Source organism: Chrysemys picta, chromosome 3 (assembly GCF_011386835.1).
Source record: "Chrysemys picta bellii isolate R12L10 chromosome 3, ASM1138683v2, whole genome shotgun sequence".
In the NCBI taxonomy this organism is placed as follows: Eukaryota; Metazoa; Chordata; order Testudines; family Emydidae; genus Chrysemys; species Chrysemys picta.
Genome location: NC_088793.1, coordinates 123,211,646 through 123,235,685, shown reverse-complemented (window position 1 = coordinate 123,235,685; position 24,040 = coordinate 123,211,646). Strand labels below are relative to the sequence as shown.

The 24,040-nt window shown below is 42.6% G+C and overlaps 1 protein-coding gene across 1 annotated transcript in view; it reads right to left on the bottom strand.

Annotated features, from left to right (window-relative positions):
* QKI (QKI, KH domain containing RNA binding) overlaps positions 1 to 24,040 on the bottom strand; it is a 305,977-nt gene that overhangs the window by 69,099 nt on the left and 212,838 nt on the right. The window contains 2 exon segments of the mRNA XM_065590404.1: positions 16,137 to 16,193; positions 16,195 to 16,281. Of these exon segments, the coding sequence (XP_065446476.1) occupies positions 16,137 to 16,193; positions 16,195 to 16,281 (144 nt within the window).

The following is a 24,040-nucleotide window of genomic DNA, read 5'->3' as shown; positions in this document are numbered from 1 at the left end:
GCAGACATTTCCAAATTTGTTTCATTGGAATAACAGGATAGATCATTAGACACCTAATGTTTCAAAATGTTGCTCTTTGCTCTGCTATGCATACAAGATTCTATTACTATTTCTCATACTGACTATTAGGGATATAGCCAAGCTTTTCCAGTTAAGTTGATACAATTCTTTCATTGTAAACTAGGTGCCTGTCTGTCTACTGCCTTGCACCATTATTTATATTACTGTAGTGCCTAAAAGCCCTAATCATGGACCAGGACCCCCACTGTTCTAGCCACTGTACAAACACAAAACAAAAAGGACAGTCCTTGCCCCAAATAGCTTACAAACCCTAAATACAAAAGAAGAAATAACAGATGGATATATTGTTTTAATCTTAAATTTATAATTTCTTGGTGTTCTAATCCTTGAAGTTTTAAAAACAATCTTAGAAGACTTTTCTTTGTGTAACTGATAACTTTATCAACTCTAACCCCATTTTAACAGATTAATTGAGTGTGGGTATTTTAGTGTATTTGTCCTTCAGCCAAATTGTGGTAGAGTTTGGGGCCTTGCAGCTGATCAGTTTCTGTGCTGGAGAAACTGAAGTTGCATAGTAAGGTATAGTGTGATTTATTTACACAATGTACATATTCTTATCTATACTATAGACATGGGCATTACTTGTGGAGCCAAAATGAATTTTCACTAATTTTAAGTTCTGCAGATATCATATGACCATCCCTCTTTCATACACGCTTTTATCACAAGTGAATTAGTTAACACTGACATTTAAATCATCAGGCACCTGAGTTAACACCTCAGAGATAAGGAAATCTCAGTATTTTTCAGTTTGTTGCAAACTCAGACAAATGTTGTTTCATCAGTTTACGCACTACTCACAAGTTCTCATGACAACCATAAGGGCTACTGATTTATTTTTGAAAAATAAAAGCTTAGATTGCTAAACACAGGATGGCTGCATAAAAATGGTGCTAAACCAGCCTAATTCAAGTCCCTTCTTTATCCAGCTACATTCTTACATAACCTTCATCAGAGCGCCCATGAGAACAAATATAGTCAGGCCTGTTCTTTTCTCCCTTTCCCCCTTCTCTCTGGGTACACTAGTGGTTTGCATCCATGCAGCTAAATCAATGTAGCTACACAGGTGCAATAAATAGGGTGTCCAGGCAGCAAGTGTGAAAAATCGGGACGGGGGTGGGATGGGGGGGGGGGGGGGGGGTGGTAATAGGAGCCTATATAAGAAAGACCCCAAAATTGGGACTGTCCCTATAAAATCACCCTATCAATAAAACAAAATAAAACTCCAGTGTAGTCAAGGCTAAAGATCCGTTTTGAATTTAGGGATGCAGATTGCGGTGAGGATAAAGGGGTTTTTAAGAGGTATCCATCAGCTGATGGGAAAGCACTGGGTGTGAAAACTGAAAAATAAGAATGGTATTTCTAAATAAAATATTTTATACAAATGAATCATGAAGTATCAATAGGTCTAAAATTTAATGCAAACCCACAGGATTTAAATTATAGCTATGCAAGAAACTAAGGACAATGGCACCTGTATCTACATTACTACTAAATCTTTTTACATCTAAATTAATTTGAATTCAGGAAGACAAGTTTCAGCCTAACTCAGTTTGAGTAAGTCATTAAATGTGTGTGTTTAATACAAACCCCAATGATCTCTTAATTACGATGCCCAAATCCACTATAAAGTACTTTAAGAATTTGAAAACAATATATTAATACAAAAATATTGGAAATTTTCCCATGTTATTAAAACACTAGTGATTCTGTGGTGTGGATTTTTTTTTTGTCACTTCTCATGAAAACATGTTGAAAGGCTGCCCACTCACAAATTTTCCCTTACATAAAATGGCAACCATCTCTTATTACTGTCAATGGGGCTGAAGCCAGAAAAATGGCTGCCATTTTCCTACAGCACATTTACAGTTGACTTTTCAACCTGAAATCACCACACACAGAGACGTGTGTGTGTGTGTGTGTGTCTATAAAGTCAAAAGAAACTAAAAACATGATTTGATTTTTTTTTTAAATGATTTTTGGGGCCAAATCTCATCATCTTTGGGGGCCGGACTCATGATCTTTGATCTCTTGAGGTTGGCAATAACATAAAACCCATTTTTGTAAACCATTATACCTGATTTTTGTCTTTTCAGTTATAGAAGACAAATGTGATTCCCCCACCCACCCACCCCCCCGCTCCATTAGGGTGACCAGACGTCCCGATTTTATCGGGACTGTCCCGATATTTCCTTGTTTGTCCCGCGTCCCGACCGACATGCGGTCGGGACACTGGACAAACAAGGAAATGCCACGGAGCCTAGAGCCCGGAAGTGCTCGCACCCCCCCCCCGCCCCCTCCTCCCCCGATTGGCTCCCTCCCCGAATCCCCGCCTCTTCCCCGGGCTCCCCATTCCCCCTCCCTCCACAAGCGCTGGAGGGAGGCCCGGGAGACGCAGGGGAAGCGCGGGGCCGGGGTGAGTAACAGTCCGGCCTGGCCCCGAGCAGGCAGGACTCAGTTGGGTGGTTGGGAGAGGAGGGGGGCGGCCCGCGGGGCCAGGCGGCAGCTGTTGTTGTTGTCCCCCCGGCAGCGGGACTCGGGAGCAGCCGCTGCTGCAGCTCCCACTGCCGCGGGGGGAGGAAGCGGCCATGGCGCTCCGCGGCTGCGGCGCCTCCGAACCCCCCGAGCCGGGGCCTGCTGCAGGGACCCAGCAGCGCGTACACTGGGCCCAGCCCCTGGCCAGTCGCGTCTGGGCTGCTGCCCAGCTGGTGCAATCCCGCAGCGGCCCCGGGGCGGAGGCATCGGCAGCCCAGCCCCGTTCGTTCCCCTGCGGGACGGGGGGGGCTGGGGCCTGCTGCTCCCGCTCCGGGGCCGCTGCGCGATAGCACCAGCTGGGCAGCAGCCCAGACACGACTGGCCAGGGGCTGGGCCCAGCGTACGCGCTGCTGGGTCCCTGCAGCAGGCCCCGGCTCGGGGGGTTCGGAGGCGCCGCAGCCGCGGAGCGCCATGACCGCTTCCTGCCCCCGCGGCAGTGGGAGCTGCAGCAGCGGCTGCTCCCGAGTCCCGCTGGCCGGGGGTGAGAACAGCCACCGCCTGGCCCCGCGGGCCACCCCCCTCCTCTCCCTACCACCCAACTGAGTCCTGCCTGCAAGGGACCAGGCCGGACTCTTACTCACCCCGGCCCCGCGCTTCCCCTGCGTCTCCCGGGCCTCCCTCCAGCGCTTGTGGAGGAAGGGTTTTTTTTTTTTGGCCATGCCCCCCGCCACGCCCCACCCTCCCCCCGCGTCCCGATATTTGTCTTGGGTGATCTGGTCACCCTACGCCCCATACTGGATCTATCAAAGCTGTGCCACTTACAGTCTTCCTCTAGGAAATGCCCCCTGTACAGTATAGACACAATCCTGCTACCTTAATAGGATTAATGTAACCCTAAATTAAAGATAATTATTGTTTTAATCTTTGGCCAGAAAAGCACACACTATCTTCAAAACCATTAAAGGCAACGTTAAGACTATATTTCCAGCATTATACATTATATGGCATGTGACCAAATTCAAGTGACATCAGCTTCCTATCTAGCAAACAGATGTTAAGATTTCAGTAACTAAATATGAAACAGCTTTCAAAAGGAAAAACGCAGAACAAAACAACAAAGGGAACAAAAACATGAGGAAAAACAGGGTTGACTTGAGTTAAACAAACTGCATCCCCCCCCTTTTCTATACATCTACAGCATTTCAGAATGGTCAGGAAGGCCATCACATATTCAGCATAGTATTTATTTAAAACATTTTCTTGTCTGCGTGGGTCACGTTTCATTTAATATTTCACAAGAACTCTACTGTAGGAGTGGAATCAATATCCAATTAAGTATCCCCCCACCCCAAAATATTGCATGTACGTATGTAAATATACTAAAACTTTGAATATATTTAAATATTCAATGACTATTTCTCGAGCCTACTTAGAAAAAAACCCACTCAATCTAGAGTTCATACATGTGGAGCCCTTTGAGAACCCTAGGAGGATGACTAAAACTGTGGCTATGGGTGTCAAGTACACAGCTTAGAAAGAAAAGAAAGATTAAATAAAACATGTAGGACTAATCTATTTAAATACCTATTCGTTTTCTAATGTAGAACTTCTAACAGTTTAATTTGTTTATTTGACACCGCTTCTTTGTGAAATATTTTGGATCAGATAAATTCATAGTAATACTTTTGTTTGTAGCGATGATAGATTATTTGGGAATTTTAGACCAATTTAGATTTTGAATTAGGAATAAACATCCCAAATACATAGTTTCAACAGATTAAAAACAGATCCCTAGAAGTGAAAAGCAAATCAAGTTCTACAGTCCCATGCACATGGTGATGAGATTATGCTAACCGTCACAAGCCTTCACTGCACTAAACATCATCCCTTGGTATGATTACTAAACTTAATCTTGCTGCATGATTGCTACTGTCTTGGGAAGAAGGGATTCTTTTTTTCTTATTTACCAGGACAATCCTGCACTTGAAAATACTTAACTCTTCAAGTGCTGGCAACTTGGAATAAAATATTGCAATGGCTGTGATAATTTCACAGCAAGATTAATAACATAAATTATCCTTGCTCTGAATCAATCATATTTGGTCTTCCTATTACAAAACTACTGCAACACCATAGACTGGCACATTTGTTTAGTACACAGTTATTCAGGATTAAGGCTGCGAATCTGTCACAGAATCCCGGATTCTGTGACTTTCGAGAACCCTGTGACTTCTGCAGTGGCTGGCCTGGGACTGCCTGAGCAGCTCAGACAGCCCCCTAGGCCAGCCGCAAGGGTCGCTGCTGGAGTCAGTCTGGGCCACACTCCACCCCACCCCCCCCCCACCGCTGCCAGCAGCAGGGAGTTTGGGTGCAGGAAGGGGCTCCAGGCTGGGGCAGGAGGTTGGGGCATGGGAGGGGGCACAGGTTCCACATGGCGCTTACCTCTGTGCACTGCCTTCACCTGCAGCTCCCATTGTCCATGGTCCCCGGTCAATGGGAACTGTGGAGCCCGTGCTCGGGGCAGGGACAGCACGGAGATCCCTGGCCGTGCCTCCACCTAGGAGCCGAGGGACATGTCGCCACTTCTGGGGAGCCACGTGGAGCCAGGTAGGGAGACTGCCACCTCTCCCCCCCCCTCCACCTTCCCTGTATCAGCAGCGGTGGTCCCGAGCTCTGGGCTGTCCCCCCCACCCCCAGGCACCCATTGTGTCCCCAGGCTGCTGCCACCCCTCGAGCACCTGCAGTGCCCCTGGCTGCTCCCTGCCCCAGAGTACCCAAGATTTAGTCATGGGTATATAGTACAAAGCCATGGACCGTGAATTTTTGTTTACAGCCCGTGACCTGTCCATGACTTACTAAAAATACCCGTGACTAAAACGTAGCCTTATTCAGGATACTACTAGTTTGGCTCTTCTACCATAGGAGTGTGTTTTGAGAGAGATTCTCTGCCCTCCTCCCATTTAATTAAATTGTCTAATACTCTTCTGAGAGACGTGGGTCTTCAACAAGGTCTGACCTGGTGCTCTGCTTTCTGCACTGGTTTGCCAATCCCCTTCGGGTGAAATCTAAGGCACTGGTTACTATCTACAAAGCCCTACGTGATGCAAGTTATTTAAAAGATTGGTTTCCGCAGCTCTGATACACTACCTAACCTCATCTTGTGCTCTAGTACTAAATACCCTATGGGTGAAGTTCACTGACACAGGAAGCAGGGCATTCTAGGCATAAGTTCTGCAATTAGTTATCTCTAGAAAATATATTTAAGTTAAAATCTCACTAAATTTATAGACAGTCACTTCTTTCCTAAACTTTTCACTGAACAAGAACTAAAAAAACCTTGGCACTTTGACAAACGTCAGTATTTTCTATTCTGTCTTTAAAACTGCGCAGTGCAGGGAAGCATGATGTACTAGTATTAACTACTATTATTTGGAAGCATTAGAACCAGTTTTAAGACACAAAGCTCACCCAGATATCACGATGAGGGTACAACAAAAAGCTTATTTATTTGGATTTATAAACAAAAATTAGCAGTATCAACAATACTGGTTGTAGTACTGCACATTTTAGACTATTTATTTAGTCTTTTACCATTCCATTGCCATTAACCTATGCAAAATCAGATTCACCAGGAAAACCTTTCCAGAGACAGCCGCCAGGAAGAACCAGGACTCAAAATTCACTTTAATGCTGTAACATCTTCCAATTAACATCTACATGTTATGCCAGTCTATGGTGTTGCAGTAGTATTTAAATAAATGTTTAGTTGTAATACAAAAATAAACCACACATTTGTTCTTCATATAAAAATCTACCCAAGAAGAAGCACCATGCCATTATATTCTCTCATCAAGCTATAATGCAGGGACTTTTAAAGGAAGCTATGAGGAGTCAGGTGCCCAAGACCCAACGAATTTCAATGGGATTAGGACATCTACCCCACAGGCTCTCATTCAAAAATCTCAACATAAGATCCAGTGGGTTTCAAAGTGCATTAAATTCCATTTTTATTCACTTTTCCTATTTTAGGTGTACTTAAAGAGGAAGAGTAGGATTTATCCAATATTTGTTTTTATTCAGATCAATTGTACTAAATCTTAATATTCTTGTTAAGAGAAGGTGGCACTTGCAACAGCTTTCATTTCAGCCCTTTACAGTTTTCAGCATAACAAGTGAAGGCATATTTATTTTAATAAAAAGAGAAATTTCTTTGAGAGGACACAAAGATTAAATGAACTGGACATACGATCTATAGAACTGGTAAAAAGCTGAATAAAACATACCATTATCTAAGATAAGCAATCTATGAGAAAGGAAAATACACTCACTGGTTACTGTTTTTGTGATAGCCCTCTCTTATCCCACCCTACAATAGAGACAGGCAAGGAGCACTATGAGTCTACCTACCAGGAAGCAAGGAGGTAATGCATCTGTCAACCAAGACGCATCTTTAAAGACCCCATTCTACCCAATTCTGTCAAGAAACTTTCAGAGTGAGAGAGAACTTAGAGAAATGAGAGAAGACAGTATCTCTTCTCAGAAGGGAGAAGAGTTACATGTATGACAGGAGAATGGAGGACTACAACAGGAGGAATTATCAGAATAGTTTCCCTTAAAGTGTGGCTTTTTTCCATCCCACCAATAGTAATCTGCCAAAGACATGGCTGGGCAATACCCAAATAGGGGCTGTTAGATTTTCTAACCTTTGCCCTGCTAATGCAGGGTTGTTCCTGCTCTGTTGGGTTTAGTTTTAAGTCTCTCAAGGAACGAAGCTTTACCACTTCCCTTTGGGAAATCGTTCAATAGTGCAATAGATCTTGCAGTCATGGCTCCACAGCCCAAAATGGCACTGGCCAGTTTTGCTGCTGCACTGCTCATGTCTAATTTGTTACATACCCCAAGGGCTCAGCATTATTATTTATAGGGTTTTTTTTCCCCTATTACTGAATATATATTATTTCTCCTCAGATATATTAGCTTACATTATCCAAAACTTGAAACCATTTTGTTATTTTCTGCATGAATTTCTATCGTGTTCAACACCACCTATCTGTTTAGTACCTGAGTTTTACGTTTTACAGATCATGGAGTCATATTTAGTATATTTGTTACTGTTCACAGCTGACAGGAAGAATTTCAACAAAGCCCCAATATTGGCTTTATACTAGTCTTCTGTAATTCTGTTTCCTTGAGCAAATATTGCAGTTTGGGGCATGTGATTAGATTATTCTTCTGGGGATTATTGGTGGGTTGGGCAGCTGGGAGATGATTTTTTGGGATGAGAAAAACAAGGGATGAAGGTTTGCAGATTGGAAATTTGAACTTTTTCTATAATCAGTCCATAAATTTTGATATGGTTAAATTTAATACAGGTAAGACTTTATACATAAATGGTATACTTGCACATCTGTATTAAGCATCCACTGAAGCCTGTAGAGGACAGACTCCTTTCAATTCATCTTCATTTGCCTTTTCAATGTTCTCCATCTGCTTCAAAGTAGGAATGTGCAGATATGACCTTGTATAATTGTATACGCACACAAACCAAAACTTACCAACTCCTGCTTTAAATCTCTTAAGAATTCACTTTCAGAAATACAATATTATGAATTCTGTAGTGCTAAGGGGCAAACAGCCAGTACCAGAGATCACGTCAAAAAAAACGGAGGGACTTATAGAATTAAACAGCATTTAATTTAATTAAGTTGTAAATGATCTAGATTGCTTGCAATAAATACAGTGTCAAAAATCAATTTTATCAATGAAGCTCATTTTGATGGCAAGTTGCTTTTCATTCCCAGGACTCCTACCAGCATGTGCAATTATGTAAGATTCTGCCTCAGACAGAGCTGACTTGGGAGACAGATTTTTTTTTAATGTCAGCACATACTGCTTATTCAAGCTCAAAAACTAAATAGTATAGAAGTGTATCAGTAGTACCTTCTGGATACCTTTTAGTGATTTACAACATAATTTCTTCTCTTACTTTAAAAAAAAGACTCAGGCATACACAAATGTCTTCCAAAGGACTATTCAAATGATAAACTCTTACCTATAGGCTCATTTAACCTAGTTATTCAAATTAACAATATTTAAACCTATTTGATTTTCTCCTTTTGTCTTCCATTTTCATATATACTCCTCTTCACATAAATATACCGTTTGTAGTTATTTTGTTCCCATCTTTCCTGGAACTGAAGAATAGTGAGAATGCTTCACGGTACTAGAAGAGAATGATTATTTGTGCATGGGACAGACCATTATCAGTCAGCAGTCATCTACCCAAAACCTGGCTGCCTGACTGTGCCTAAATATGTATCTTTTAGTATTATTTGTATTACCCTAGCCTCTAGGAACTGTGGTATTGGACAAGGACACCACTGCACTTTCTTTCTAACATTAACATGTCACTCATTCTAAGAGATCGGTGACAACTTAAAAACCACATTTAACCAGGGATTCTCCACAAGAATGGCATAACAATCACTTTTTTCCTATCACTGTATATTCAACTGTTTTCCATTTTTCAACTTTAGCAATACAACTTTTGATTAAAAAACTAAAATACAAAACTAACATGGCATGCATTAAATGGATTAAAAACTGCCTGTCAGAGATCTCAAAAGGTAACTGTAAATGGGAAAATCATTGAGTAGATGTTTCAAGTAGGGTCCCACAGGGATCAGGGTTTTTAGCCTATGCTTTAACTTTTTATCAATGACCTAGAACAAAAACAAAATACCGGTAATCACTGAAATTTGCAGATGACAAAACATGTGGCGTGGTAAATAATGAAAAGGACAGGTGACTGATTCAGAGCAATCTGGATCATTTGGCAAATGTAAATGTATACATCTAGGATGGGGGACTCTATCCTAGGAAACTGAAAAAAATGGGAATGGGGTGGATAATTAGCAGAACATGAATTCCCAGTGTAATACTGTGGCAAAAGGGCCAATATGATCCTTGGATGCATAAAGAGGGGAATCTTGAATACAAGTAGAGAGGTTACACTAACTCTGTATTTGACACTAGTGCAAAGGGAATTTTGGTGTCCACAATTCCAAAAAGATATTGATAAATTGGAGAGGGTTCAGAGAAGAGCCATGAGAATGATTAAAGGATTATAAAACACGCATTACAGTGACAGATTTTGAATCTATCTAGCTTAACAGAGAGAAGGTTATGGGAAGACCTGATTGCACTCTGTAAGTACATACATAAGGAATAAATATTGGATAAGGGTTCTTCAATCTAGCAAAGAGACAAAGGTATAACATGAGCCAATCTCTGGAAACTGAAGAGAGATAAATTCAGACTGGAAATAAGGTATGTACATTTTAGAATATTTCTGCACACCTTTAGAGCATTAAAATAGCAATGTGATGCATCTTTTATCTCTAGTATAGGTGTTGTATACAGGGGAGGGTGGAGAATAGAGGGGACTAGAATCCTAATTATTCCTTATCCCAGTAAAGGGCTGAGACACAAGCATGACAATGATAATGAATGTTCCAAGAATGAAAACTGTAAAAGCACTCTGTACACATTGCATTAAACCAGATTAAACATTCTATGGTGTCTTCTGCTGTTGTTGGCAAAGGGAACAGCTATCATTCAGAGTGTTAAATCCACAAGTAAAATCTTCATAGCATTCCACTTAAAAAAAGCAATTGTCTTCATACATCATAAAGGCATAAACCAAAATGTAAGTTAGCCTTCAGAGTCCATCTACTCTAGTTTTTTATCTAGTTTCTTGTTCATTTTAATATTTTTCTTTAAAAGTAAAATGCAATAATATGTACAATTTTAAACAATAGAGGTAAATTGTTCAAAAGCACCTACATGACTTAAGCCCTTTGGACTAACCCTGTATCTGGCCATAAAGAAGATTCAATAAAATGAAATTTATTGTGGGATGCTGTAAGGTCTGTTTTTAATATTAAAACATGCATTTTCTGTATATATTCTGAATTTTGTCAGAAGAGAGATTAGCAGCCCCTCCTCCCTTTACTTTTACAAACAATAAATGTGAGAAGTGCTTGAAAAGATGATCCAGCACTAATGTAAAAGTTTAGGCTCAAATGTCAACACTGCAATTCAACAGCCTGAACCCCGAACCCTATGAGCCCGAGTCAGCTGGCACGGGACAGGTGTGCATATTTAATTGCAGAGTAGACATACCGTTAGAGTCAGATCACAGTTCCCATTCAAAAACAGTAGTAAAATAGCAGCTCTACAAAAGAAACCACAGCAACATACTTGTTTTACTATCTCCAGAACATTTTATTTCCTATACTGTCAGACACTGCTTAGGATACAAACAAGACTCCATGATCTCTGTCTATCCTGAGCTATTGTTTGCATGTTCTCTATGTTAAGACCCATAAATTATCCCTCTCTATATAATGTTCAGAGTGGCGAATTCTTTCGGTTAGCTCCTTTTGTGTACTTTTCTCCAGCTGCTCTATGCTACATTCTTAACACATCCAATATGACTCCATCATCTTTTATGGATAACTTTGGAGATGGGGTTGTTGCATGCTGATGAAATTCAGTATTTGTTATGAATTCATTCTATTTAATAAATAACCTTTTCCTGATGTCCTGACTAAAGACAAGTGTACATTCCAACTGCCAGCACTCCTGTACCCAGCCAACATGTCTCCTATACGGCAGCAAGGGAAACCTGTAACTTGATTAACTCCTACACTACTAGCTCAGCCTAGCTTGTAGTGAACAGAGTTAACATTCAAGCTTTCAATAGCCGTTAACCGAAATCCATGACCGTTTCCATTTGTTAGGTGTGATCCTGGGTCATAATCTATATACCGTATATACTCGATCATAAGCCGGTTTGTTTATAAGCCGACCCCTCCCTCCCCCCCAAGATGGATAAGTAAAAATGGAAAATTTTTATAACACGTTCATATGCCAACCCTATAATTCAGGGGTCAGCAAACTTTGGCTCCCGAGCCATCAGGAGAAGCCGCTGGTGGGCCGAGATAGTTTGTTTACCTTGAGCGTCTGCAGGCATGGAGGTAAACCTAAGTAAACAAAGTGTCCCGGAGCACCAGCGGCTTATCCTGACGGGCCGGGACAGCAAGTGGTGGGGAAATTTTTTGTGACCACCCCCCACATGACCCACCCCTAGCCCAGGACCCTCACAATCCCCATCCCATCCCTTCCCACCTTATCTGGGGAGGGCCAGGGGAGGATGGACACTCCTCCAGCAGGCTGGGCAGCGTGGCTGCAGCCTGCTCCGGCAGGCCAGACCGGAGCCTGCCAGCCCCGGAGCTGCAGCTGCTTCGGAGGCTGGGGGGAGAGAAGCGTGGCCAGAAGCGGAGACACTCTGGCACCGCCTCTTCCCTTCTGGCTCTGCTGCCTTCTCCTTGCTCCCTCTGTTGTGGGGAGGGGCTGTGTCCCACCTCTCCCTCTCTATACCTGTTCATAAGCCGACCCCCTTCTCTGGTGCTTCCTTTTTTACTAAAAAAATTCAGCTTATGAATGAGTATATACGGTAGTCAGCTTGATTTACTGTACTGTTTCTACAACAAGTGAGTTTCAGATGTAATGGCTTGTTAGACCAATCCACCCCATCTAGCTCATGGGAAGTACATAGGGGTTCAGACTCCACTCCTCAAGAAGAGGAATTGATTGATGAATCAGACTGCTCCTAAACTGTATGCATACTCTTTCTGAAGATAAACTGCAGATATGCTGCCAAGGCACAGGGACATTGGTCTCTGTTCAGCCCAGGTTCTTCACCAAAGGGCAGACTGATGAATTGAAAATGGGAATCCTCAAGAACAAAATGGAGGAACTGCCCATGAGCTAGGCCAGTGGTTCTCAATCTTCCCAGACTACTGCCCTTTTGTGTACTCCAAGTTTCACCTCACTTAAAAATTACTTGCTTACAAAATCAGACAAATTCAAAAGTGTCACAGCACACTATTAGTGAAAAACTGCTTACTTTTTCATTTTTACCATATAATTATAAAATAAATCAATTGGAATATAAATATTGTACTTACATTTCAGGGCATAGTATATAGAGCAGTGTAAACAAGTCATTGTCTGTATAAAATTTTCGTTTGAATTGATTTTCTATGTTGCCTGTTGTAAAACCAGGCAAATATCTAGATGAGTTGATGTACCATCTAGAAGACCTCGGTGTGTACCCCCCAGAGATAACCTATTTGAATGCCACTAAACTAGGCAAGTGGGGATATTAAGGTACACATTCTTGAGACTGATGGAGCATAAGAAGTCTCCCTCTTGGATAGACTGTAGGGGTACAATAAAATTTTAAAAAACTGAATTCTGCTTTACCTCTGCTCAAGTTTAAGTCTATTTTCTTTGTAATAGATCTCTCTATGGTATTTATCAAACTTCTCAAAATCCAGAGATGTTTTAATGTATGTCTTTCAATTCTTTTATTGATGTCTCCACAACTATGTTTTCAGTTTTAGCCAAACTACAGGAAAATTTCCAAATTTCTTGTCTGACAGAATCTGTAGACCATGTGGTACATTAACAGAAAAATACAGAGAACCACTAGACATAGTAAGCTGAGCTACACAAGAAATTGGTTCTCTTTCATAAATAGTTAATCACAGAAAACCAAGAACTGAAGATGAAAAAGTTAAGATTTCAAGAAAAGAACCGAAATTGTCATAGTGAGGTCTAAGACACATACAACAAAGCTTCAAACTGCAATATGAATATTTCAAATTAACACAAAAAACAATAGCGGAATCAAGAAATTCCAGATGTAAAGCTTCCATTCCATCTTTAACATAACCATGGCATCCAGACATTGCATCAGTCAAAGACCAGTACACAGCATAATAATTCATATACTCTTCAATAGCTAGGTGAACAGACACTAACAATGTAGTAAGAAAAGTAGGTTGAAAGTTAACCAATAACTACTAACTATGCAGATACACACGCTACACTGCACAGGCTCTGGAATCGTTAAAAGAAATAAACCTCAGAGTGCATTAAGAAATTTGTTTCAACAGGTCAAGAACTCTTGGACTAAACCAACCACCTAAAGGTAGATTCAAGAGAAAATTATTGGGAATTATTGGACTAGCAAGGTCCAAGGGCAATGAAAAGGTCACCCCCAATTGTTGGGAAAAGGAAGACTGCTAGAATTTCTACCTTTGTGCTGTCCCAAGACGCTGACTTGGAGGGTGGGGGCAGCCGACACTTTTTTTTGGGGGGGGGGGGAAGTGGGAGGGAATCCTCTAGCTTGCAAACTGATAAATGTGAAGTTCCACTCCCCTCTAGCCATCTCCTCCAACACCTCCAGAGACTAATGGCTGCTCCCTGCAGACAAGTCTCTACTACACCAAACCTCTAAGCTATTTTACACTCACCTGCTCTCTCCCACATCACACACATACTTTCTGGGTGTTTGAGCTTCCCTCGAATAACTCCAGTCTCTGCCTCTGATCTGTCTCAGTTTTTCCAAGCTGCAGTATGAAGTTCACACAGTTCTTGATAGTTTCATGATGGCTGCCCACAGGGCTTTAAATAGCAGCAGAGAAATTAATTGGAATCTTGTTAATTTCATTCCACTGATACCCGACAAAGCTCTGACCATAAGTAGAAGCAGTAGGGCTGGCTCATCGTGTGCAGATGCAGGAAAAACAATTAAGACATCAATTGAGTTTTGCTTCACATTTGTGAGACTAACTTTACAACCTTAAGTGCTAGAATTTTAATTAAAAAAAGAGAAATGTCAATTTCTGCAGAATGTGATGGCTTATGCTCCCACACTCATTGGGGAAAGGAGCTCAACAGTATTTTCTCAAGTCTTGATGTATCACATACTAATCATCATCATAAAGGCTTAGGGGGCATGCCTACATGAACATTTAAGTATGTTTACATTGCAGTTAAAAACCTGTGGCTGGCCCATGCAAACTAAGTCAGTCTCAGAGCTGTTTAATTGCAGTGTAGGCATTCTTTGAGCTCTGGGACCCTCCCAATTCAAGCCTGAGCTACACAAATAAATGACATTTGTGTTTAGTATTAAAATATTAGACCATTTTGGAATAAGAAGGGATAGCTGTTTACTGGTACTTGTTGACTAAAAATAGGAAAAAATATTTTACGTACAATCACTTGTAAGTGGAGGACCATGGGAAGTTATGTAAAAGTTGACTGCGTTCTTACAACTTAAAATAGCCAATTAAGCATTGAAGAAATTTTTATGAAAACTGTTCTAATTTAAGTAGTAATTTAGAGCTAGTATTTAACAGCTACAAACAACCGAAAATAATGTTATATAATGGAAGTACTAAGACTTAAAACTAAAAGTGTTAGCCAGCACCATGGAAGAAAATTAGTTACTTACTTCAACAGCTCATTGTATGCAAAAATAATTCATTCATTGCCCACAAGTTATGCTTGGCTTAAAATAAGGAGCAAATTCATCTCTTATTTTCTTCGTGATTTACCTTGGTCATCTTATATCTAATACTGTGGCCTTGGCTACACTTACCGGCAAGTTCGACGGCTGGAAATCGAACTTCTGGGTTCGACTTATCGCGTCTAGTCTGGACGCGATAAGTCGAACCCGGAAGTGCTCGCCGTCGACTGCGGTACTCCAGCTCGCCGAGAGGAGTACCGCGGAGTCGACGGGGGAGCCTGCCTGCCGAGTGTGGACCAAGGTAAGTTTCAACTAATTCGAAATAAGGTACTTCGAACTTCAGCTACGTTATTCACGTAGCTGAAGTTGCGTACCTTAGTTCGAATTAGGGGGGGGTAGTGTAGACCAAGCCTGTGATCCACATTCTGTCTTTAATAGTCAACTCGTTTTGCATTTCCAGGCTAATCATCTATTTGGTGTTCCTTCTAAAAACCACTGAGTCCTAATAGTAAAACAATTGCGAACGTATCATAAATATAGGGAATTCAACATTAAAGGTATGAAATCTAAGTGAAATAAACAATATTTATACATACAAAGCCTGTTAATTCTAAAATTCAGTTTCCCTCCTGTTCCTTAAAATTTATTAGAATGAGCCATATAAAATCAATGTCTCCACTGAGTCCATGTTTTTTAGTGTCTAGGAGTGTTATAAATTTAAGTTCCTGAGCTTGCCTTTTGAAGGTGTTGTGCATGTTTTCTTTGAGGAGGACAGAGATGAGATATGGAGTGATTGCTTAGTGAAAAGTTACTATTTTCCCTTAAAAGTAGTAAACCAGTGTTCTCATAGAAGAGACACACATGAAAGCATATCACATTTTCTTCCAGCACACTTTACTTAGCATTCCCTTAATGGGATCAGATTTCCATTTATCATGTCACATACAAAAAGATCAAAATCTCTCTGAAAAAAACCTAAACCCTATTTATTGCAAATTCCACCCTCCCCTGCCCAACCTATCCCAATTAAATTTTAAGAAAACTGGGGCATTACAAAATATATTTTTCACAACTATGTTTTTAAACTTCTGTTTTCTGTACTGCAGCCTTATTCTTTCTACTGGAATGTTACTTGGAATCTGTACTTTAGAAGTCACAGCTCAAAATTTGGAGAGATCTGAATGTAATTACTTACTGCAGGTACCAGTAATTTTTTCACTTCTTCAACAGCCCTCTTCAATTTGATTTCTGCTCCTGTTTTGAGCATCTTCCACAGTGATTAGTACATGTAAATCTTCATTCAGGTGTTCCCAGTTGGGCTTGCCTCTGTTTTGTTCCTCCTAAAATAAATAAATAAATAAATTCAATCAAAGGCTCATTGGAAATTATTGAATTTCCTTGGCTACTGTATATTCATAAAATCTTTATCACCCTTTTTTGTCTTTAGGGTTAAAAAAGCCAAACAAAAAACGACCATCACAACGTATTGTGCCTTCAACAGATGACAAGAGTTTCCGGAGTGGGGAGACGGATTGGGTGGTGAGCGGAAAGTTCTGAGCAGATCTGAAAACTGAATACAAGTTTTTTTTTTTTTTTTTAAATAAACAACCTTAACCTAAGACAGTACTAAAATTTACTTACAATTTTCAAACAATTAAAAAAGTTAACGTGAATGGGAGGGCATAAATATAAAACTGCAAAATTTCCAGTTGACTACTAAAATAACTCCTCTTCAGAGCTTATCTTTTGTTTAAAATAACAGCAAAGTGAGTAAGACTAAAAAAAAAAAAAAGCAAGCACTGCAATGAATAAAATTTCTTTTAGAACAAGTAACCCCTTCCTCCAGCACATGGAATAGAGAAAGAGCAGGATGGGGACAAAAAAAAAAAAAACTTGAATGCCTAAATGGTCCCAGAGAGCAGTGTCTAAACAGATGAAGCACACTGTTGGTTAAATAAGAGATTACTTAAGTACTTTAACTAAAGGCCCTTCAAGATGCATCATCTCTATTTATATTTCAAATGCGGATGCGCATGCACGCCATGTGCTGGAAATTTTCAGTAGCAGTGTCCGTTGACCTGCATGTGCAGCATACGTTGCCTCATGTTCCAGGTGGGATTGTAAGAGGCCATGCAGGGCAACACTCCTTCAGTCACCGTGTTACCGCTGGTTAGCCCAGTCTGCAGCAGAGGGGATTGTGGGTGGGTCATGGAATACCAATAAGGACTACACATCTCAAAGAACCTCCAGTTACCAGCTAAGTAACCTCTTCATCTTTGAGTGATGGTCCCATGTGTATTCCAAATGCAGGTGAGTATCAGGAAGTGATCAGCTTAGAGGTGGGTGCGAGGATGCAAGAGGTACTGCCTTCTGCTGCTCATTGGTCGATGGAGTAATGGGCTGTGAAGGTATGTACAGGGCGCCAGGTCACTGCTCAGCAGATGTCGTGCCAGGGGATAAGTGTGAAAGGGAGCACGTAGCAAGGGGCTCAAAGGGAGGTCTGGTGAGGGTGGAGAGCACAAGATTGAGGTTTCGGAGGGGTGGGGGTAGTTTAAGGACTGGTAGGAAGTTGTTCAACAGCCCTCTGAGAAATCAGGTGGGATGAGTAAAGACAAAGTGTCCATCCACCGGCAGAAGGAAAGCACTATGCACTGCTAAGTGGACCCGGACCGAGCTAAGGGCAAGGACTGAAGTCTTAAGTTCTAAGAGATAGTCCAGGATGGTGGGGATGGAGATGTCCTTAAGGAGGAGACAGATATGTTACACCCAGTAGGTGAAATGCTTCCACTTCACTGTGTAGCACGCCTGTGTGGAATCTTCCTTGCTGTGCATAAGTATTTGCCAAACAGATGTTGAGCAGGCATTGTCTATGTGTGAGCCCCATCCAAAAATCAGACTGTCAGTCGAAGCGGGCTTGGGTTAGGGTGCCAAACTCAGCCTCGGTCCTGGGTGAAGAGGTCTGGCAGAGTGGGGAGACGGATTGGGTGGCAGGCAGAGAGTCTGAGCAGATCTGAAAACCAGAACTGCCACGACTGTGGCCTGGTTGTGGTGGATCTTGCACAGGATTTGAAGGAGGAGGGGAACAAGGAGAAAGGCATAGCTGAGACCACTCCACCATGGAAAGAGGAGAGCATCTCCTTGCGAATCGTGCCCCCGACCTCCTGGGAGCAGTAGAGCGGGAACTTAACAGTTTTTGCAAGTGGCAAAGAGGTTCCAGCGAGGGATGCCCCAAACACTGCAGATAGAGTGAAGAGTGGGGTTGTATTGTTCCTACTCCTGATTGAGGAACCAGGTCAAGCTTAGCGTGTGTGCCAGAGAGTTCAGAGCCCCCGGGAGGTACACCACGTGGAGTGTGACATTGTGGTGGACACAATCATCACACAGTGACTGGGACCCAGTGCCCCCTTGTCTGTTTATGTATGCCACTGCAATGGTATTGTCGGAGAGGAGCTGAATGGGTTGGGCTCGGATGAGGGGCAGGAACGCATGGCAGGCTAAGTGGACTGCTTGCAGCTCCAGAATATTGATGTGCAAGCATGCTTTGAACTGTGTCCAAGCCCGTTGGGCAGCATGTCTGTCCAGGTGGGCTCCCCAATGGGCTAGGGAGGCATCCATGGTGATGGTGGCTGTGGGAGTGGTGAAGGGGATGCCTAGTAGCACTTTGGCAGCATTAGTCCACCAAGCTAGGGCGGCCCGGATGGGGCATGGGACAATCAGGATGGTGTCAAGGTGGATGATGTGGAGTCTGCAGATAGAAAGGAGCCACAATTCCAGAAAGTACATGTGCAAGAGGGCATGCAGCGTCACATGGGTGCAGGCCGCCATGTGGCCGAGGTGGCAGAGGCAGCAGCGCACTTTGGTGCGTGGATTTCGATTTAGGGCTGCCATGAGGGCCGTCAGGATGGCGAAACTGTCTGCTGGGAGGAAGGCCTGCACTCCCATGGAATCCAGGCACGCCCCAATTAAACAGATTGCGTCAGGACAAGCACATATTTCTCCTCATTCATACAGATGTCAAGAGTGGCAAGGAGCAAGCAGAGAGCACGGATGGTCGACGTATGTTTCGGCGAGGGTTGATGTCACCAGTAGCCAATCATCTAAGTAAGGGAACACAGTTGGGCCATGACGATCGAGAAGACTTTGGTAAATACCCTTCGGGCCGCTGCAATGCCAAAGGCAAGAACTCTGAACTGGTAGTGGTTATGAAGTGAAGCAACCTACGGTGGGCCGGATGGATGTCAATGTGGAAGTATGTGTCTTTCATGTCAAGGGCTGCAAACTATGGTCCCTGGGGAAGGGAGGGAATAATTAATGCAAGTGTCACCATATGGCACTTGACTTCCTGATGAAGGTGTTGAGTAGTTGGAGATCGAGTAAAGGATGGAGACCTCCTCCCTTTTTTTGGATGAGAAAGTATGGGGCGTAGAAGCCATTGCCGACAAAAGGGTCAGGCACTGGTTCAATTGCACCTTTCATCAGGACGGCATCAGCTTCATGCTGAAGGAGGCTGCAACGCAAGAGATTCCCAGGAAGTGCCCATGAGGGGACCCCAATAGGATGGGAAGGTAAGAAACTCGATAGAGTAACCGTGCAGTATGCTCTCCAGTACCCAACAGTCCATGGTGATCTTGCCTCAGTTGTGGGTGAATAGGGCAAGATGGCCCTCAAAGGTGGTAGAGGAGGCTGGGGATGGTGATGTGGGGGGCTCGCAGCTCTTCAAATGCCTGTCAAAACTGGGTCTATGGTTGATTCCATGTTATGGTGGAGGAGATGGCTGATGGTTGCGGATGCGATGATATAGGGCAGCATCATAGAGGCTCCTGATACGGAGTGTAATTGGGCTGGTATGGTGCACGGAAGTGTGACCTCTGGTTTTCAATGGGGCGCTGGGGTGTAAATCCTGAGATAGTGGATTCTTGCTCTCAAGACTTACAGAGAGTGGAGGGACTCTCTTAGAAGAGAACAACTTGTCCTTGTTGAAGGGGAGGTCTGGATCTCCCTGGGGCAGCCAAAAGGATTGCAGCTAGGAGTCTCTTTGCATGATGATGCCTGTGGCAGGAGAGCAGGACGACATATCCACTGCATCCACTGCAGCTTGGAGGCTAACCTTGGCCATCAGGTGGCCTTCCTCCACCAGGGTCTGGAAGATCTGTTGCTTGTCCTGTGACGGATCCTCCAGGAACTTTGCTATCTTGACGCAGTTATTAAAGTCATACCTAGCAGAATCTGGTAGTTGGATATGCGGAACTGCAGGGCTGCAGAGTAAATCTTGCGGCTTAGGAGGTCAGGGTGCTTTGCTGCTCTATCTGGGGGTCTGGAGATATGTTTAGTCTCCACATTCACCACCTGTGAAGTGGCGTGGGGGGGGGGGGGGGGGGGAGGGAGAGAAGAGGGAGGAAAGAAAGTCAGCCCTCTTGGCTGGGACAAAATACCTGCATTCCACTCTCTTAGGTGTGGGGGTGCATGAAGCTGGTGTGTGCCAGAGTACCCATGTAGGTTGAAGGATATAGTTTTTTACGGGCAGGGCAACATGAGATGGTACCCTTGGTTAGAGGATGTCTAGCAGATGGTGATGTTCATCCAGGACTTTCTCCAAAGGTATGACCATCAGGAGGCAAGAGGGCTGGGGGGAATTGGTACATTGACAGGAGAGGATGACGCAGCTGGCGGTACCAGCTCCTGCTCAGTATCTGTTTCCAGATCTGAGCTGGATGGTTCCAGCACAGGGGCTCAGATGGAAGGGTGTGAGGCCTGTGACAGTGGATATGGATGGTGGTATGGGTTGCGTGGTGGCCAGTGTGCCCATAAGGGTCGGGTCCTGGGGTACTACAGGCCCCAAAGGTATGCGTATCAAGGTGGTGGTGCCACAGCGCACCCTGCCTGATGCAGCTGTCACGCTCAGGAGTCAGAGCTGCTCCTGGACACTGGGGAGAATGATGGTTCCTCTGCTGGCTGAGTAGCTGTGGCGTCCAAAGAGACCACCGGTAGCGGTGGAACCATCAGTGCAGTCAGTCCCACAATCGCCAGGTGTGGTCTCTGGCCCAGGAGGAGCGGTGCATCCGCCAGGGTAGAGGGCTGCCGTGCCAAGGGCAGTGGCAAGGGTGGATCTGGCAGGTCTGAGTGCGAGTTTGGAGCAGTGATTTGACTAGCCCAGGTGTCCAGGGTACATCCCACTGACTGCTGAAGTGGGGAGGCATGACCTGGCATGGTTTGGGGCTGTACTTCGAAGCTGTACTTCGCTGCAGTCTGCAACAGGGACTTGCTGCAATGGCCATGTGAGCACTTATGAACTTTGACTTGGACTTGTTCTGTGCTTGCAATGCTGTTGGATCCAGGCAGAAGGTGGCAGATAGGTATTCACCGCTGGTATGGAATACACATAGGGACCGTCACCCAAAAACCTCAGCAATTTCAAGGAATGCTACCGCAGCCACCCCATATTAATTGCTCTCAAGAAAAGCAAAGTAAGGCAATCTTCTCTTAATCTCAAGTATTTACAAATATGCATTTTTCCTTCAAAATGAAGGCAACAGAACATAAAATACAGGTTTATCTTTGGACTGATTTAATTGCTTAGGATGACAAGAGTTAGTCTTAATATTTTTGTCTTAAATGGAGAGTGAACAGAAAGTTTGCTCTACCTGAGCAATATTAGAATATGGTAATATTTTAAGACATTAAAAACAATGGCTAAAAGCTCTAAAAGAATTAAGTCCCATTGAAGACAGATTGAGACACATTCAGAAAAAAAAAATCTTGTACCACCATGTATATACAGAGGCAGTTCTTAACAATTCTGCAATTAAATTGAGCTAAAAGCATACTCGGCATAGCAGAACATTCTTCTGAAACCTACTTGTGGAACAAGCTTTTAACATTACCTTTCAAAAACCAAAAAAACCCAAACCAATAATTAATATTTCAAGAAATGGAAGGCAGTCTGTGTTGATTTCAGAGGTGACATTTTAAATTCAAATTATTTTAAATCCTTCCAACAACTCTCAACCAGTTTTTTTTATTATTATTATTATTATTTATACACGTTTTAATCAACAAATACACTACTAGGTAATTTAAAGTGATAAAAACCTGAGTATTCCACCATTAACAAATAGTGTGGAATATTTTATATTTAATCCATTATAAAAGTTTCTATGGAACAGACAAGCATAAAAATTAAAGCATGAGAAAACGTAAGGGAAAAGTGTCTGGGGGATATAGCAGGGACAAAGGAGACAAGAGGGAACACAGAAGGGAAAAATCAAATGATCTTAGATGTCTAAACTAATACAAGAAATATGGGGAACAAACAGGAAGAATTAGAAATACTAGTAATTAATCACAATTATGACAGTAGAACAGAGACTTGGTGGGATAATTTACAACTGGAATATTGGTATAGAATGGTACAGCTTGTTCATGAAGGACAGGCAGGGAAAAAAAGGAGGAGGCGTTGCTTCGTATATCAAAGATGTATATACTTGCACTGAGGTTGAAATAGAAGAGGGAGACAGACCTATTGAGCATATGTGGGTAAGGATAAAAGGGGTAAAAAACCAAAAGGTGATATAGGTGTCCACTATAGACCACCTAACCAGGAAGAAGAGTTGGATGAGGCCCTTTTTTTTTTTTTTTTTTTTTTTAAAAGAACAAAATCATCCAAACCACAGGACTTGGTAGTGATGGGAGACTTGAACTATCCAGACATCTGTTGGGAAAATGATACAGCAGGGCATGGATTATCCAACAATTACTTGGAATGCATTGGAAACAACTTTTTATTACAGAAGGTACAGAGTGATTACGGGAGATTTGATTCTGACAGGGAGGAACTAGTTGAGAATTTGAAGATGGGTGAAAGTGATCATGAAATGACAGAACTCATGGTTTTAAAGAAAAGCAGAAGGGAAAACAGCAGAATAAAGACAAAAATCTTGAAAAAGGCAGACTTAAGCAAACTCAGAGAATTGGTAAGTAGGATCCCATGGGAAGCAAATCTAAAGGAATAAAGAGTTCAGGAGGGTTGGCAGTTTTTAAAGAAACATTATTAAGTGCACAAGAGCAAACCATCCCAATGTGTCGGAAAGATAGGAAGTACGATACGAGACCCACTGGCTTAACCAGGAGATGTTAAATGACCTGAAACTCAAAAAAGAGTAATACAAAAAGTGGCAGCTAGGTCATATTATGAAGAATGAACATTAAAAACACTACAACCATGCAGGGACAAAATTAGAAAGGCCAAAAATGAAATTAAGCTAGCTAAGGACAACAAAACATTTTACACACACACACACACACACACACACACAAAGAAACAGAAAGACCAAGAACAGGCTAGGCACGCTTGCTTCCTGCAGCTTCCATTGGCCGGGAATGACGAACCGTGGCCACTGGGAGCTGCGGGGGGCTGAGTTTGAGGACGGTCAACATCAGCAAAATGTCTCGCGGCCCACAATAAGATTACCCTGATGGGCCACAGGTTGCCTGACACTGGTCTAGATAATCCTTAGCCCTGCCTCAGTGTTGGGGACTGAATTAGTTGACCTACTGAGGTCCCTTCCAGTTCTAAATTTTATGATTCTACATTTGGTCAAAGATTCTACTGCCATGTTCGCCTTTTAAAAACTCCACTGCAAAAGAGAAATGTTCAGCTGTCAATTAACAGTCTTACATTTCTATGATTCTATGATTTGTTATACTGGAGGAATGGGAAGACATACATGAACATAAAGTGTATCAATACATAAAATATTTCTCCTCACATGTACTGTATCAGCTACTGAGATTGTTGGGAAGTGTGTCATCTAAACCTCTATTTTTACAAACATGTTAAGTAACATTTTAAATACTACTGATTGGAAGATTACTTATAAGAATTTCAGGAGCTGAGAGAAGAGAAAAATAACCTTCATTTACAGGGGTACAGTCTGACAACAAAAGCTCAGAAGATTCACTGTGTGCTCTCTGCCATAATTTAATCTGCTACAGAAGAATCCACCAAAGGACATTTGAGGCGTATTTGGCCCACTCACCATATCATGGTCAATACTCTGGTACCTTGGCTTTCATCTCAGAGTAAATTACCATTTACACAAT